Raw genomic sequence first — 16189 nt, 5'->3', positions numbered from 1 at the left:
AAATTGAATAAAAATGAGTACACAATATACCCAAACTTTTGAGACACAGTAAAGGCAGTTATCAGAAGTAAGCTAATTGCACTAAGTATCTACTTAAAAACAACAACAACAACAGCAACAAAGATGGGGAGATCCCATACTAGTAACTTAACAGCATACCTGAAAAGCTCTAAAAGAAAAAAGAAAAAAAAATCATACCCAAAAGGAATAGACAACAAGAAAAAAATCAAACTCAGGGATGAACTCAATAAAATAGTAACAAACAAACCAACAACACAACAAATCAATGAAACAAAAAGTTGGTTCTTTGAGGAAACCAATAAGATCACCAAAACTTTATCCAAATAAATCAAAAGGAGGAGAGAGAATTCCAAATAAACAAAATTATAAGTGAAAAGGGAGACATAACAACAAACACTGAAGAAATCCAGAGAATCATAAAGACACACTTTAAAATTTCATACTCCACAAAATTGGAAAATGTAAAAGAAATGAATACTTTTTCCAATACACATTACTTACCAAAGTTAAATAAATATCAAATAAGCAAGTGAAACAGACCTTTAACCCCTATTGATACAGAAGCAGTCATTAAAAGTCTCCCAACCAAAAAAAGAAAACAGCAACAAAAACAAAAATCCCAGAGTCAAATGGTTTTAGTGTAGAATTTTACCAGACTTTCTAAGAAGAGATAATGCTAATACTTCTCAAATTATTGCACAAAAGAGAAACAGAATCATCATTGCCCAATTAATTTTAGGAGGACAACAGTTACCTAATACATCACATAAAGACCCCCAAAAGATAGAAATTTACATACCAATTTCCTTTTTAAAATTGCTACAAAAATCCTCAATAAAACACAAACTGAATCCGAGAACACATACAAAAGATCATGCACCATGAACAAGGAGGCTTAATCCAAGAGATGCAGGGATGGTCCATAACATGTATATAGATAAGCTTATTTCATCATATGAACAAATTGAAAGAAAAAAAAAACCTAAGTGACCATGTCATTATATGGCAGGAAAGCATTTGACAAAATCCAACACCCTTTTAAGATAAAAGACCTAGGGAAGACTAGGGATATAAAAGATAGGTGATTTACAACAAACTCATAGCCAGCATCCACTTAAAAGGGGGCACGAGATCAAACATTTCCACCAAAATCAGGAGGAAATCAAGGTTGTCCACTCACTCCATACCTACACAACAATAGTACTTAAAGTCTTAGTTAAAGCAGAAAGACAACTGAAGGAGGTCATGAGGAAAGGAAGATGTCAAGGTATGTATAAGAAACACTAAAAATCTCACCAGGAACTCCTACAGCAAATAAACACAACATAGCAGCAGGATACAAGATAAACTCAAAACAAACAAGCAGCAACAACTGTAGCCCTCCTATATGCAAATAACAAACAGATCTTAAAAGAAATAAAGAAAACAACACTTTTCACATTAGACCCAAATAAAATATCTTTGATGTGGGAGTGATTTCTTATTAATAAAGAAACTGCCTAGGCCCCTTGATAGGCCAACCCTTAGGTGGGTGGAGTAAACAGAACAGAATGCTGGAAGAAGCTTAGTCAAGGAGTCGCCATGGTCCTCCCACTCCAGACAGACGCAGGTTAAGATCCTCCCTGGTAAGCCACCTCGTGGCCTACACAGAATATTAGAAATGGGTTAGAACAATATGTAAGAGCTAGCCAATAAGAGGCTGGAACTAATAGGTCAGGCAGTGTTTAAAAGAATACAGTTTCCATGTAATTATTTCAGGTAAAGCTAGCCATGCGGGAGGCCGGGTGCCGGGGACACAGCCTCGCCGCTCTTATCACTACATATCTTGGGATAACTCTAACCAAGCAAGTGAAAGAAAAGTATGAAAAAAATGACAAAAACTTAAAACATTGAAGAAAGAATTGAAGATATCAGAAGGAAGTGCCTGTGGATTATAGTAGGATTACCACAATAAAACCAGCCACTTTAACAAAAGCAATCTACAGATTCAAATCGATCCCCACCAATATTCCAACACAATTCTTCACAGAACTTTAAAGGACAATACCCAAATTTCATATGAAAAAAACCCAAACTACCTTGGTTTTCTAAAACATCCCTGAAAAGCAAAAGAACTTTTAAACGCATCACTATCCCTGATTTCAAGCTGTATTACAGAGCTATAGTAACAAAAACTGCATGCCTTTGGCATAAAATCAGACACACTAATCAACAGAAATTGAAACACAGAGCAGACATAAATCTACATACATATGGACACCTGACTTTTGATAAAGAAGCCAAATATACCCAGTGGAAAAAAAAACTGTCTTCAACAAACAGTTCTGGTCTAATTGGAAATTTTCATGCAGAATAATACAAATAAATAGATCCATATGGATTATCCTGCTCAAAACTTAAGTCACATTGGATTGAAGACATCAACATAAAACCAGACACACTGAACCTGACAGAAGAAAAGAAATGGGAAATAGTTTTGACACATTGACACTGGCTAAACAGAACACTGATAGTGAAGGCATTAACATTAACAATGAATAAATGGAACCTCATAAAACTGAAAAGCTTCTGTAAGGTGAGAGACACCATCAATAGGACAAATTGGCACCTTATAGAATGGAAAAAGATTTTCATCAACTCCATATCAAAAGGATATGAGGAATAATATATACATATTATATATACCACAAGAAACTAGACATCAACAAACCAAACACTCAAACTAAAAAAAAACAATGGGGGTACATATCTAAACAGAGAGTTCTCAACAGAGGAATCTCAAATGGTTTGAGATTCTCAAAAGCACTTAAAGGACTGTTAAACATGCTTATCCATCAGAGAAATGAAAATCAAAACTACTTTATAATTCAATCTTATATCTGTCAGAATGGCTAAGATCAATAACACAACTGACAGCTCATGCTGTTGAGAATGTAGAGCAAGGGGAACACCCCTCCATTGTTGGTGGGAATGCTACTATGGAAATAAATATGGTGATTCCTCAGAAAATTGGGGTTTGATCAACTTCAAGATCCAGCTATACTACTTTTGGACATGTACCTAAAAGATGCTCTATCCTACCACAAGGCCACTTGCTCAACTATATTCGTAGTACTTTTATTCATGATGGCAAGAAATTGGATCCTGAAGGAATCTATATGCCCCTCAACCAAATAATAGACACTGAAAATGTAATATATTTACATAATAAAGCATTACTCAGTGTTAGAAAAAAATATAAAATTTGCAAGAAATGAATGGAACTAGAAAAAATTACCCTGAGATAGGCAACTCAGACCAAGAAAGACAAACATATGCATATGTATACACTTATAAGTGTATATTAGCTGTTAAGTAAAGGAAAATCATGTTAATCTGCAGATCCAGAGAAGTTAGATAAAGAGGAGAGGTCAGGAGAGTATGTATTTGCAGATCTCCCTGGGAAAGAGAGAGAACATATTTTGTGGATGGACTGGAGGCAGATGGGAATGGGATCAGGAGGAATCAGGTCAGGGAGGGAGGTGTCGAGGGAAAGAGTACTTGGAGGGACTACTGGAATAGCTGAGCATTTAGGGGGTGATGTGGAAACCTAGTGCAGTGGAAAGTTCTTGGAATATATGAGGGTGACCCTACTTAGGACTCCTAGTAATGGGAAATATTTAACCTGAACTCTCAGTGGTGGGACTGGGGCATCAACTCAGCCACAAAACCCAAGACTGACAACCTGTCCTGCCTACAAGAAGCACTGGAAGAATAGTCACTCAGCGCTTGTGGGAGTGGCCAACAATGACTAGTCTAACTTGAGACTCAAGGCAGGGGAAAGAGTCCATGCCAACATTATGTAAGTGGCCAGGAACTGGAAGTTGGATGACTCAAGAGACCTAAGGTAGAATCAAAAATGACTGACTAGATAGATAGATAGATAGATAGATAGATAGATAGATAGATAGATTAGATAGATAAATAAAATCAATGTAATAATTCTTAATGATATTCTGCTATGCTCATAGGTTGGTACCTAGCGCAGTCGTCATCAGAGAGGCTTCCTCAAGTAACTGATGAAAGCAGATGCAGAGACCCAACAACCAAAGATTAGGCAGAGCTCAGGGAACCCTGCAGAAAAGAGGGAAGGATTGTAGGAGCCAGGAGGGTCAAGGACAGCAAGAGAACACCATACACAGAATCAGCTAAGCAGGGCTTAGAGGGGCTCACAGAGACTGAAGTGACCATTATGGAGCTTCTATGGGTCTGAGCTATGCCTTCTGCACATGTGCTGTGGTTATTCAGCTTGCGATTTTTGTTGGATGCCTAACACTGGGAGTGCGGGTATTTTGGACTCTTTTGCCTGCTTGTTGGACCCTTTTCCTCCTACTGGGTTGCCTCCTTCAGCCTTGATAGGAGAGTTTGTGCTATGATCTGTTCAGTTGATATCCCTGGTAGGCCTGCTCTTTTATGAAGAGAAAAGGAGGGGCAGTGTGGATCTGGGGGAGCCTGGAGGTGAGACAAGGATCTGGGAGGAGTGGAGAGAGGGGAAACTGTGGTTGGGTTATTTTGTATGAGAGAGTAAAAAAGAAAAAAAAATCAACAACCATAAAAACAACAAAATGTAGCAATAAAGTGATTCTTCATGACATTCTGCTCTATTCATATTAGTTTGTTGCTCAGCCATCACTAGAGAATCATCCTCCTGCAGTAAGATGAAACAAACAAACAAACAAACAAAGAAAAAAACCTGCAGAAATCCATAGCCTGGCATTATGCAGAGAACACTCAGTCCCAACTGGAACGACTCTATTAACTTCCTCCCCTTAGGGGTCAAGGAAACCCAGAGAACAGCAGGCAGAAAGAATTTAAAGGCAGAGAATTTAAAGATAGAGGATAACCAGAAACCCGGGGCCTCTAAGTCAGCAAGACTGACACAAATATGAACTCACAAAGACTAGAGGCAGCATGCCCAAGGCCTGAATAGGTCTGGACAAGGTCCTCTGTGTACACATTATACTTCCCAAACATTTTATGGGATTCCTGAGTGTGGGAATGAGTGGGTCTTTGTTTCCTGTGCCTTCTCTTGCACTCTTTGCCTTCTGTTCTTCTTTATTCATTTGTATTTTGTTTTTGTTTTTCGTCCAATGTGGTAGCCTTCATTTTATCTTATTTTATTTTTTTTCTTAGAAACTTCGTTGTTTTCTAAGGAAAAACAGAGAGTGGGTCCACCTGGGAGGGGAGGAGGGAAGGAACTGGAAGGATTGAGGGAGGGGAAACCATAATCATGATACATTATGTGAGAAAAAAAAATCTATTTTCAATAAAAGGAAAGAAATGATCAAGGTGAAAATAAATAAATATTAATGATTGATGGAGGTGGGTCTTGTATCTTATCTGTTGCTTTCATTGGTTAACTAATAAAGAAAACTGCTTGGCCCTGATAGGACAGAAAATTAGGTAGGCAGAGTAGACGGAACAGAATTCTGGGAGAAAGAAGCTGAGTCAGGGAGTCACCATGATTCTCCCACTCCAGACAGCCACAGGTTAAGATCTTCCCTGGTAAGCCACCTTGTGGGCTACACAGATTATTAAAAAATGGGTTAGATCAATATGTAAGAGCTAGCCAATAAGAGGCTGGAACTAATGGGCTAGACAGTGTTCAAAAGAATACAGTTTTCGTGTAATTATTTCAGGGCATAAGCTAGCTATGTGGGCAGCTGGGTGCCGGGGATACAGCCCCACTGCTCCTAATACTACAACTTGTAATGTGGTGTTTAGTTGCTATCCGGATGCCTGCTCTTTTCTGAAGGGAAGGCAATGAAGAGAGGATCTGGGGGAGAAATAAGGTTTTAGGTAACTAGGAGGATTGGAGGGAGGGGGAACTTAGGTCAGGATTAATGTGTGAAAATAATTAATGATAATAATAATAATAATAATAATAATAATAATAATAATAATAATAATAATAATAATAATAATAATAATAATAATAAAGATTTTGTTGTTTCTGTTCATTGGTTGAGCATGGGAGAGCTGCAAGTTTGTGGGAGCTTCTAAGTCTAGTTGTGGACTTACACAGACCTAAGTTACAACTTCAAAACTTAGCTCTTCTGGTCAAATAAATCCAAGCAATTCTTTCTTAACATGGCACTTTAAAAATACAATCTTTTATTTCAAGGACAAACTGCTACTATAAATAAAGAGTTGATGAATTTCGAGTAAACTGTCAAAAGTAATAATCATGTGCAGAATACAAACATAGTCTTTGGAGTTCGTTTGCTTTATTTCCTGATCATCCCATTCTTAAAATGAAGGGATAATTACCTGGATATATGGAAAATGCAACCTAAATCTCCATAGAAACCAATCAACTCAGAAAACACTACTCATCCAAGTATAGGCAACTATCCATAATCTACATAAACTTTGGGTATTAGTTCCCTAAGAATTCTGCAATAAAAAGAAAACAACGTTAGCATTTTGATAATGATGGGAGTATTTTCTTCCTCCAAACAAGAAATCTTTTTGATAATTCAGACTACATGTGACAAATTTTCATAATGGACTGCAGTAAAAATCACAGTGGCTGCTGCTTCCCTTCATGGCTCTCGGCCAGGCCAGGGGGATCCATCCTTGTAACACTTGAGTCTGTCTCTCTTATTAGCGCCAAGAAGCAGTTAACTGTGATCAAGACTATTAGTACCTAATATCTCAGAATTTTCCAAGAGAGCGAGAGGGGAAATATTTGATGCATGAAAACTTGAGGCCAACACAGACTAATTAGTCTTATTAAGTCAAATAACCAAGGAAATAGAAAACATATAAACAATGCATTTTCCCGAAATGCATTGTGAAACTAAAAGTACTATATAGTCAAGAATGTCATAAGGTGAGGCATGAATACAGAGGGAATTAGCTTTAGAAATACGAGTTCCCTACATCATGGGAACAAGCAGCCTGCTCAAACTCAGGAAATGGAAATACAATTGCTGCTGCAGATCAAGGGTTCATGGCAGGGGTAAGACTGACTGAGGAAAAGCAAAAGAAAAAAGGGGGAGGGAGAAGAAGAAAGCAAAACAACCAGCTCCTATGGGCCTCAGATAGACTTGAGATAATGTTTACTTTTATTTAACAAATCAGTAATATTTTTTAAAAAATATCGAAGTCTAAAGGAAGCTGTCTACAGCTGTTTTGTTTTCTCCTAATTCCCTGCCTTCCTCATACCCCTCCCTCCATTTAGCTCTCCTTTCTTTCCACTCTTTCTTTGCTTCACTCCTTTTATTTCCGTGTTGAAACCCTTAACCTACAATGAACAGATTTCCACTTAAGAACCATATACTCCAAACCTTACAAAACACCGTGACCTGCGCCTGAAAATGCAGACACCATTTTAAGGAGGAAGAAGTGCTTTTTGCACACACACTGCCCCCCTGAAATATTTTCCTGTTTAGCCATGGAATCCTTTTCTTGTCGAGACAGTGCAGCAGCGTTTGGGAAGCATCAGCAGGCCAACAGATGCTTGGAATCAAATGACTTAATAGGCATACACATTTTCCACCAAATAATTGCAAAGCTTTGCTTTAGCCCTTTTCATACCTTGCATAGTTAATTAGCTAGGACTTAATGTTTACATGCAACGAGAGTATCTACGGCTATAAACTACATAATTTATAATTGATGTAAATGGGTGTTATTATGTCAATTAGGCAGCTGTGTCCTCCACCTCTTGGTAAACAGCTATGAGTGATAAAGTGAGTTTGCAGAGAGCTACCTTCTTCTCTTCATAACAGATAAAAATAAATTACCCAGGCAGACCAAGCTGTCCAATTGTTCTCTGGTGAAGTGGATGGAAAGTCCAGGCCCTTTCTTTTGACCTGTTGACTGCACGAAGCTGTCAATTTCGTCACGCAGCGCTTCCACAGCTTCTGGGTGCCGAAGAAGATAATACACTGCCCAGTACACAGCTGGAATGGTGTTTGCCATAGAGGCCCAGAGAAAGCCAAGATGATGGGCTGGGAGAAAAGAAGTGAAAAGGAAGATTAATAGCGTTTATTACACTGATTAGATTTGCAGTGTGCTAATTAAAAGATGTTAGGACACAGACCCAGCCAAGGATCAGTGCATGCTAATGAGAACCAATAGGCTTCTGAAGTCTCATTTTCTGCTTAATGAGAAGAGTTTAAAATGTAATGTGTGTTGGGGGGGCAGGAAGGTGGGGATGAGATAAGGGGAGTAAACGCCGCTTAGTTATACTCTTTCTCATTATCGTCATTAAGTATCTTGTTTTACTACTTCAGCAAAAAAAAAAAAATCAATTATCACAGAGGGTTGTTTCAGAGTAAAACATTTTATCACTAGCCAATTAGAAAGAGCATAAAAATTTTCAAGGTCGCCATTTTTCCTTTCATCTCAAAGGTCTCCTGTAAATTATTTTATTTTAGTGAGTAATCATTTAGAACCTTCTTACCTCCTATTTCTAAGTCTTCACGCCCATAGTGTTTTTCCAGAATCTCTTTCCTTTCCTGAACAATTTCTGAGCATCCATGCATCTGATCTAGTTTTTCGGACATGAGGCATCTTATAAGTTTCTCCTGCATAGATTTCACATGTCTTAGAAGCTGAATGGGTATATCGGATATTAAGTATGGAAATGTGTCATCGAATTTTAGAAAGTCATCTCTTAACTCACTGATAATTTTCTTCCTGTTACCAGCAAGAAGTTTTCCATAGATAGTCGTAAATGTGGTCTCAAATACCAGTGAGCTAATGAATGGAAACAGTCTTGATGTATTCCACTCTGTGGTTTTTAGTAGTTGGGGCTCAACGATTTCTTTCAGTTGTTGGGTTAGGCTTTCTAGGAGACTGTCCAAAGCTTTGCCTTGTAGAAACAGGTAGGCTCTGTGAATGTCTTCATTAAGGTCATCATCAGTTTTCAGCTTCTTGATGGAGAAGGCTTTCGATGATAACTGTTTGCTGAACTCCTGAAAGCTGAATTGTTTGGGGTTTTTCCTTATGAGATGGTAGTGGAAGGGGTTCAGAACAAACGTTATATACTTCCCTAAAAAAAAAAGAATATAATTTATTTGATAGCAAGGCAAAACCCATATCTTCAGTCTGAAAATATTTAAATCAAAATTAGAGACTTTATTAAGAAGTTAACAGTTTTATCGCACAAATTGAACAGGAATCCATTCCACTCAAATGCCCACTCTGTCTGCTTTGAAAATGAAGGATGCTATGAAAAAAAGCTCTCAAAGTTTGAAGGTAAATGAAGTTCTAAACTTCACCACTCACTATGGCCTGTCTCTCAAAATGGGCACAAACTTTGGAGAGTTCCTGGCCGAACCCCTGCATTGAGCAGCTGAGAGCCAGGACAACTGAGGCAGTGCAGCTTGCTTGCCCTCACTCAGCTCTGGCTTCTCACTGCAGTACTGCTTCATGGTTTCTTCTGGTTAGAGTGAGGACGTGCAATAGCAACAGTGAGTACATCTTTTCTTTCTAAAAACACAAGTTACGTTAGGGCAACCCTTCAGTGGTCATGTTCAGCTATTAGTGTGTGTACTCCATTCTCTCTGTCTCTGTCTGTCTGTCTGTCTGCATCCCCCTGACCGTGTGTGTGTGTGTGTGTGTTTGTAGTTTTCTTAGTTGAAAAACTTCCTCTCGTGATTTATGGTAATTCCAAATATATTGCAAAACTTAATTAATTGGTACAAATTATTTTAGATAAAGATTTGGAAACACTGTAAAGCAAATCCTAGAGACAGTATAAATGTTTTTATTAGGCAATTTAAAAAATATAACTTAAGTGTTAAATGCAGTTTAACACTTACAATGCAATTTATTTTCCTTACAGTGATTTTTATCCACTCCATATTCCCCTGATTCATTTAACAGAGCAGGACAAGACAGAAGCTATGTAGTCCAGACCTAGCTGTTCATCCTGGTCAGATACTAGCACCGCCTTCTGCAAAGTAAGTCGAGTTTTGTTTTCATTAGTTCTTTGTTTTGCTTCAAAAACAGCAGAAAGGACCCCATTAAATTTGGGCATTTTCAATAACTTGCTTTACCATGATAACTTAACTAAAATTGCCAGGATCTGCCTGGCAAAAAAATGAGAATGCGGGAGTCAGTTTTCTCATTTTTCAAAAGAGACAATTTTAGGCAAAGCTGTGTATTTTCACAGGTGATGATTCATGCATTCTTTGTCTCAAATGAATGGGTTTTCTTAAACATTAATAGGATTTTTTAAAAGCAGTATCTGAAATTCAGAGCGTGTATGCACTAAGTTTAGTTTGCAAATCACAATCTTTGGAAAATATTTTGAACTTTTTTTAAAACCAAATTTCTACTTTCATCTAAATCCAAAAGGAATTTTTAAACAATGTATCAGCCCAGACACTACCAGTTACTACAAGTTGGCCTTTGAAATAGAGACAAGATAAATACCAGATTTCTGCTCTCTCCACAAGTCATGAGAAACAGACACACTCTTGTTACTTCTATTTCTATCTTTCTTATCACTTTCTCTCCTCACTCTTGCTCCCCTTTTATTTTCTCCCTCCCTCCCTCTTTACCTTGCCCCTAACAGAAGATAAAAGCAGGCTCATTTCAAATAAAAGTATAAATGGGGAATGTGAAATAACTGGTTCAAGTCAGCAAACACCTTTAACATATTATGAAAATTGATTGACTGTGGGTGGGTGTGCACGTGTCGCAGTGTGTGCTGTACGGTGTACAGGTGCACATGTACTTTGGGTATGCACGTGTCGCAGTGTGTGCTGTATGGTGTACAGGTGCGCATGTGCTGTGGGTGTGCACGTGCCACAGTGTGCCTGTGAAAGTCAGAGGACAACTTTTGGAAGTTGGTTTTCACCTTTCACCTTGTTTCTTCTGCTATTGTGCTATGTACCCAAGGCTGATTGGCCAATGAGCTTCCAGGCAATTTTCTTTTGTTTGCCTCCCATTGTGTGTGTGTGTGTGTGTGTGTGTGTGTTAGAATATTGAAATTACAGATATACACAGTTGTAACCAGACTCTTAAGTGGATCTGGGTATTCAACTCAATAATTCTTCTCTGCCTACCACTTTCATTCGCCTTTTGAATTAGGTCCTTGTTAATACATTTACTCAAAAAACATAGTTGTTAGTCTCAGGTTGTGTGTGTGCATGTGTATGTGCAAGTCCTTGTGTACATGGCGCACAGAAATGGTCATCCTCCTCAACCACTCTCCATTTTAGCTTTTGAGACAAGATCTCTGACTGCACCCGGGACTCATCAATTCAGCTAGACTGGCTGGCCAGTGAGCTCCAGGGAACCCGCTTGTCTCCACACACTTACAGACACACTCCTCCATCCCTGACTTTTATGTTGGTGCAAGGGATCCAAAATCAGGTTCTTATTCTCGTGTTTGCAGTAGTTCTTTTAAAGGACCAATCCCCAAGAAAACCAAAGTAACTTTTCTCTCTAGCATCTGCACCTTTTCTTCTTCACTTCAATTTTAATTTTCTTCCCCATCAAGACATTGTTTCTTGCCTTTTACCTTCCTTCAGGAAGATGTGGATTACGTTAGAACTGGACATTTTGGTTTTCTGATTTTACTTTTCAAGTTGGAAGTACCAATAACCCTGGAGATTTAAGCTGGCTTTCCAACTTTTAATCTTCAGTATAAACAATTTAAGTTAAGTTTTCCAAAATTAATATTAATTTAAACCATCTGTCCACCATCTGCTAATGTGAGATGCAAAACCAGAGTTTCTTTGTGTTCCGTAATCAGACAGTTAGGAAAATACATATACATTTATAAAATGAATTTAAATTTCCTAACAAAGGAATTTTTCTGAAAAGTTATCTTGAAGGCTATGAACGCTCGGAGAGAAATTAGCGTTGGTTCAGCGTGATTTTGTGTAAATGAATGCCACGTGTCACCAGGCATGCAGCTTAGTTCACAGGGATCCGAGTGTAGAAACAATACCCTTTGCCATGTTTTCAAAAGAGAGGAGAACGCTGTCAGAAGTAAATGTAAAATATTGATTTTTAAGAATTTCAGCGCTTGCATTTGTCTAAAACGTAAATGTCAAAATGAGGCCTATGCTTGAAAAGATACAGTATAAAATAATTTTTTTCTGCCCATTAAGTTTGAAATTAGGCCAACAATTTTAATATCTTCCTTGCCAATTATTTCATTTTTCTTCCCTTTTATGGAACAGACTGTGACTATTAGTCCCAGAATTCTTAGATAACCCATCAGTGCTTTGCCAACCCAATACTCTTATTTGCTTTCTTTATATTATTTCCTTGGGAAGCTAATGCTACATAATTAAAATAGTTTGATGAACGTATTTTTGGACATATACCTAATCACCTTGAAGTCTTACACACAAGAAGTTTGTCTTTTAGATAATAAATGAGTTTTGCTGTCTATACGTCGAATTTGATACCACATCGACATAGGCCTGGAAATTCAAGTCAGTTGCTCAGTCTATGGAATATGAAAAAAAAAAGCTGATTTCAAATTAATTTTCTAAAATTATAAGGTCTCAGTCTCCTCGTGCAGGCAATTCTCCATCAGATTTTGGGCTGAATGTCACCATGTATACATCAGTTGGGGCTGAATGGGCAGCCGGTGTTTTATCTGCTGAGAGAGACTACCGTGTGTACTCAGTCCCCTTTATTAGGGAGATTTCTCTAGCAGTTGACACTGATGTACAGTAGAGCTTCTCTGGGGTGACATTTAAGGAAAATGATTCCATTGCACTAACACACAAAATCAATTAGAAAACTATTTTATGGTGCAGGTTTTTGAATTTATGAGGTTTCTCATAGTAAGCTGTACCTTTCAATTTCTTTATTAAGGTGACAATTGTGTCCCATGGGACTTTTGGGGATGACAGTCATTTGCGTGCCCTGCAAGAAGCACACACGTCAGGGACAAGGGTGGATGACTTTGTCCTTCATTTTTTAAATGAGCTTTATCACAAACTGATCATCAAAACTGTGTATTCACAGACCTTTTCAATAAGTATATATCCAAACTGATGGGGGTGGGGGTCAGGCAGCTAAGCTTATTCCATGGTGGCTGTTTATTATTCAAAAGCATAATGGTGGCTAAATTATTTAGGCAGGCAATATTTAAGTCAGTGTTAGACTTCTTAGAATTTATGGTTAAGATATCCTAAGTGAGCATGGATTGATTGCTTTTGTTTGTTAGGTTTGTATGTGTGTATATGTGTGCATATATATGTACTCATGGATGCTTGTAAACACCAGAGGTTAAAGAGGTTAACCACAGTTGTTCCTCGGGTGCTACCCATTTTTTTTTTTTTTTTTTTTTTGAAGAGAGGGTCTCTCACCAGAACCTGTGGCTGGCTCCCTGGTGTCTGCCAACTGGACAGGGAATCCATTAATCCCTTTGTCTCTTCCTTCCCAGTATTGGGATTTTAAGTACATAGCACTACGCAGCAAGCACTTTACCAACTGACCTATTTTCTCAGGCTTCCGCCTTTATAAAATAAAGCTTTTTTTTTCTTTTTCATTTTGTACAGGATGTTGTTGGCTGACCTCTAACTCAAGACTCTCTTGCCGAAATCTCCCAGATGCTGAATAAAACTACCCAGTCTACAAGTTTTTGTTGAATCATTTTAGGCAACCTTTGCATAAGTTCTCAAAAAGAGAAATCTAGAAGTTATAATAATTTTTGTACTGCTCATTGGAAATTTGAAGTTTCATTTTAGAAGTTATTTAAAAAGAAGACTTTGTTTGCAGCTTTAGTTTAGCTTCAAGTGCAACTAGAAAGGAAGCACCGGCTGCATCCTCTTTGTCTACCTAATAGAATTTCATCAGTTTTAAGATGTTAGGAATTCCCCCCATCAAACATTTATTGTGACTAAATCAGCACTGAGCTCTGGGCTAAACTGGAAGAGAGTCACTAACAGAAAAAGACAGAGATGGACAGGTGAGTATGTGGTAAAGCCTAGTTGTCTGAATTACACCAAGGAGAGGTACTGTAGATACCTGGGCCCTAGTGATGGGATTCCTAAGGTTGGATGATATGGACAGGAAAGGATCTGAAGAGAAAGTGATGTGCAGTGGGGCTCAAAGGTCAGGTGAGAGCAGAGCTCTAGCAGAAACAGGCGCAAAAGGAAAGACAGAGGCACAAAGGTATGGATGTGTGCAGGAATGTTCCAGCAAGGAGGCATATTAATGGGACTGTAAGCACAAGGCAATTAGCAAGAAGTGATGGGAGTGGACTGGATAGGGGTCTTGGGAAAATCATATGAAATGTTAAAAGTCTTTCTAAGATGTATGGCTGCTTTCATTTCCATTTTTTTTTTTTTTTTGAAATTGCAGCTTGTGCAATTGTCATTGGAAGAGATCTGTCAGCTGTCAGGGGAAAGAGTAAATTATAACAAAAAGTAATGTTGCCTGTTCATGGGTGAATTAAAACTAACCTCCTGGATGGTTAATCAAGTTGAATCTCCATCCTTTTATTACTCAAATGTTTACAGAAGGTTACAGAAGTCATTACAAGCAGAAGGTAGCACTAGTTCTTTAGGAGTAGAATAAAACCTCAACAGATACAAAAAAAAAATGGAGTAACCCCATGTAGCTTATCAGATATCCATGGCTTAAAACTAGAATTCAACAGCAACACTAATTCCAGAAAGCCAACAAACACATGGAAATTAAACAATGCTCACCTGAATCATCAATGGGTCAATAAAGAAATAAAGGGAGAAATTAAACACTTCCTAAAATTCAATGAAAATGACCACACAACATACCCAAATTTAAGGGACACAATGAAAGCAGTGTTAAGAGAAAAGTTCATAACACTAAATGCCTATATAAAGAAGCTGAAAAAAAATCCCATACTAGTGAATTAACAAAACATTTCAAAACTTTAGAACAGAAAGAAGCAAACTCACCCAAGAAAACTAGATGGCAGGAAATAATCAAATTGAGAGCTGAAATCAACAAAATAGAAACAAAGAAAACAATACATAGAATCAATGAGACAAGGAGTTGGTTCGTCGAGAAAAAAATCAACAAAATAGACAAACCTTTATCCAAACTTAACCAAAAGTCAGCGAGAGAATATCCACAAATTAACAAAATTAGAAATGAAAGGAAAAATAACAACAGACGCGGAGGAAATCCAGAGAATCATCAGGTCCTATTTCGAAAACCTGTACTCCACAAAATTGGAAAACTTAAAAGAGATGTACTGATATAGAAAGACATTCATACATATGGTACAATAAGGACACTCAGAGACAATAGAGGAAGCTGAAGGGTCAGTTTCAAGACAGTTGGAAGCAACTGGATGCTTCAAGGAGAAACCAGAGATGAGTAAGACGCCAAGACAGAATATTTAGGATAAACTTGACCATGAATAAGAGTAGATAACTGGGTACCATTAGGGGAACTCTAGAAGATAAGCTGCTAGAGACAGCAAATGCAGGTAGCTTTCTAAAAATATCTAGGAGGTAGAGTTTGATACAGAAGGATGGAAGGATGGAGACAAGGAGAGAGGGGAGAGGACCAAGGAAAGAGAGGGTGGGAGAGAAGTAGTAAATAACAAAGGAAGGGAGGGAAGAAGAAAAAAAGGGAAGGAAAGAAAGAAGAGGGAGGGAGGGAGAAAGGAAGGGAGAGAGAATATTGAAACTAAAACGCAAGCAGGAGACATATAATATGGCTCCAAGTTAAGGACAAAGATTCCAAGTGAAGAAATAATAGGAATGAGAAGGACTTGTGATGTAACAAGGAGAGTCATGGGAACAGGTACGTGTTTTGTATTTAAAGCATTTTGAAAGTCTTAACTGTAATCAACAGTTTAAATGCAGAAAAATCACTCCAGACTAGTGCTTGCAAGGCCAGAGAAGAGAAATGATTATGTGGCGAATTCAGATGTTTAGAGTTGTGAATTAGTGTACCACATCAGCCCATCCATTAGAATGAAGTGCCATATGAAATGTAGTAGCTGGGAGTCTGAGACCAAGGGAGAGTAGGTATGCCAACTCTGAACTGTCTGCCGAACTTCCTTACACTCCTAACGCCGCTCTGTGAAGAAATCCTTCATTCAAAACACATCCTAGCTCTTTTCTTCAAACTCTTACCAAATAACCTAAGCCGACCCAAAACAAATTGACAAGTCAGACCAGGAGAAAAGAATTCTTAGGAAGGG

The 16189-nt window shown here is 38.0% G+C and overlaps 1 protein-coding gene across 1 annotated transcript in view; it reads right to left on the bottom strand.

Annotated features, from left to right (window-relative positions):
• Cyp7b1 (cytochrome P450 family 7 subfamily B member 1) overlaps nt 1–16189 on the bottom strand; it is a 164891-nt gene that overhangs the window by 19570 nt on the left and 129132 nt on the right. The window contains exons 3-4 of the mRNA XM_050142016.1: nt 8474–9064; nt 7812–8018 (exon numbers count right to left, since the gene is read on the bottom strand). Of these exons, the coding sequence (XP_049997973.1) occupies nt 7812–8018; nt 8474–9064 (798 nt within the window). The remainder of the gene's footprint in view (nt 1–7811; nt 8019–8473; nt 9065–16189) is intronic.

This window comes from Alexandromys fortis, unplaced genomic scaffold (genome assembly GCF_014885135.2).
Source record: "Alexandromys fortis isolate MF-2015 unplaced genomic scaffold, M_Fortis_MF-2015_v1.1 scaffold_41, whole genome shotgun sequence".
Taxonomy (NCBI): Eukaryota; Metazoa; Chordata; class Mammalia; order Rodentia; family Cricetidae; genus Alexandromys; species Alexandromys fortis.
The sequence above is the reverse complement of the archived record's forward strand: the minus strand, read 5'-3'. Positions and strand labels throughout refer to the sequence as shown.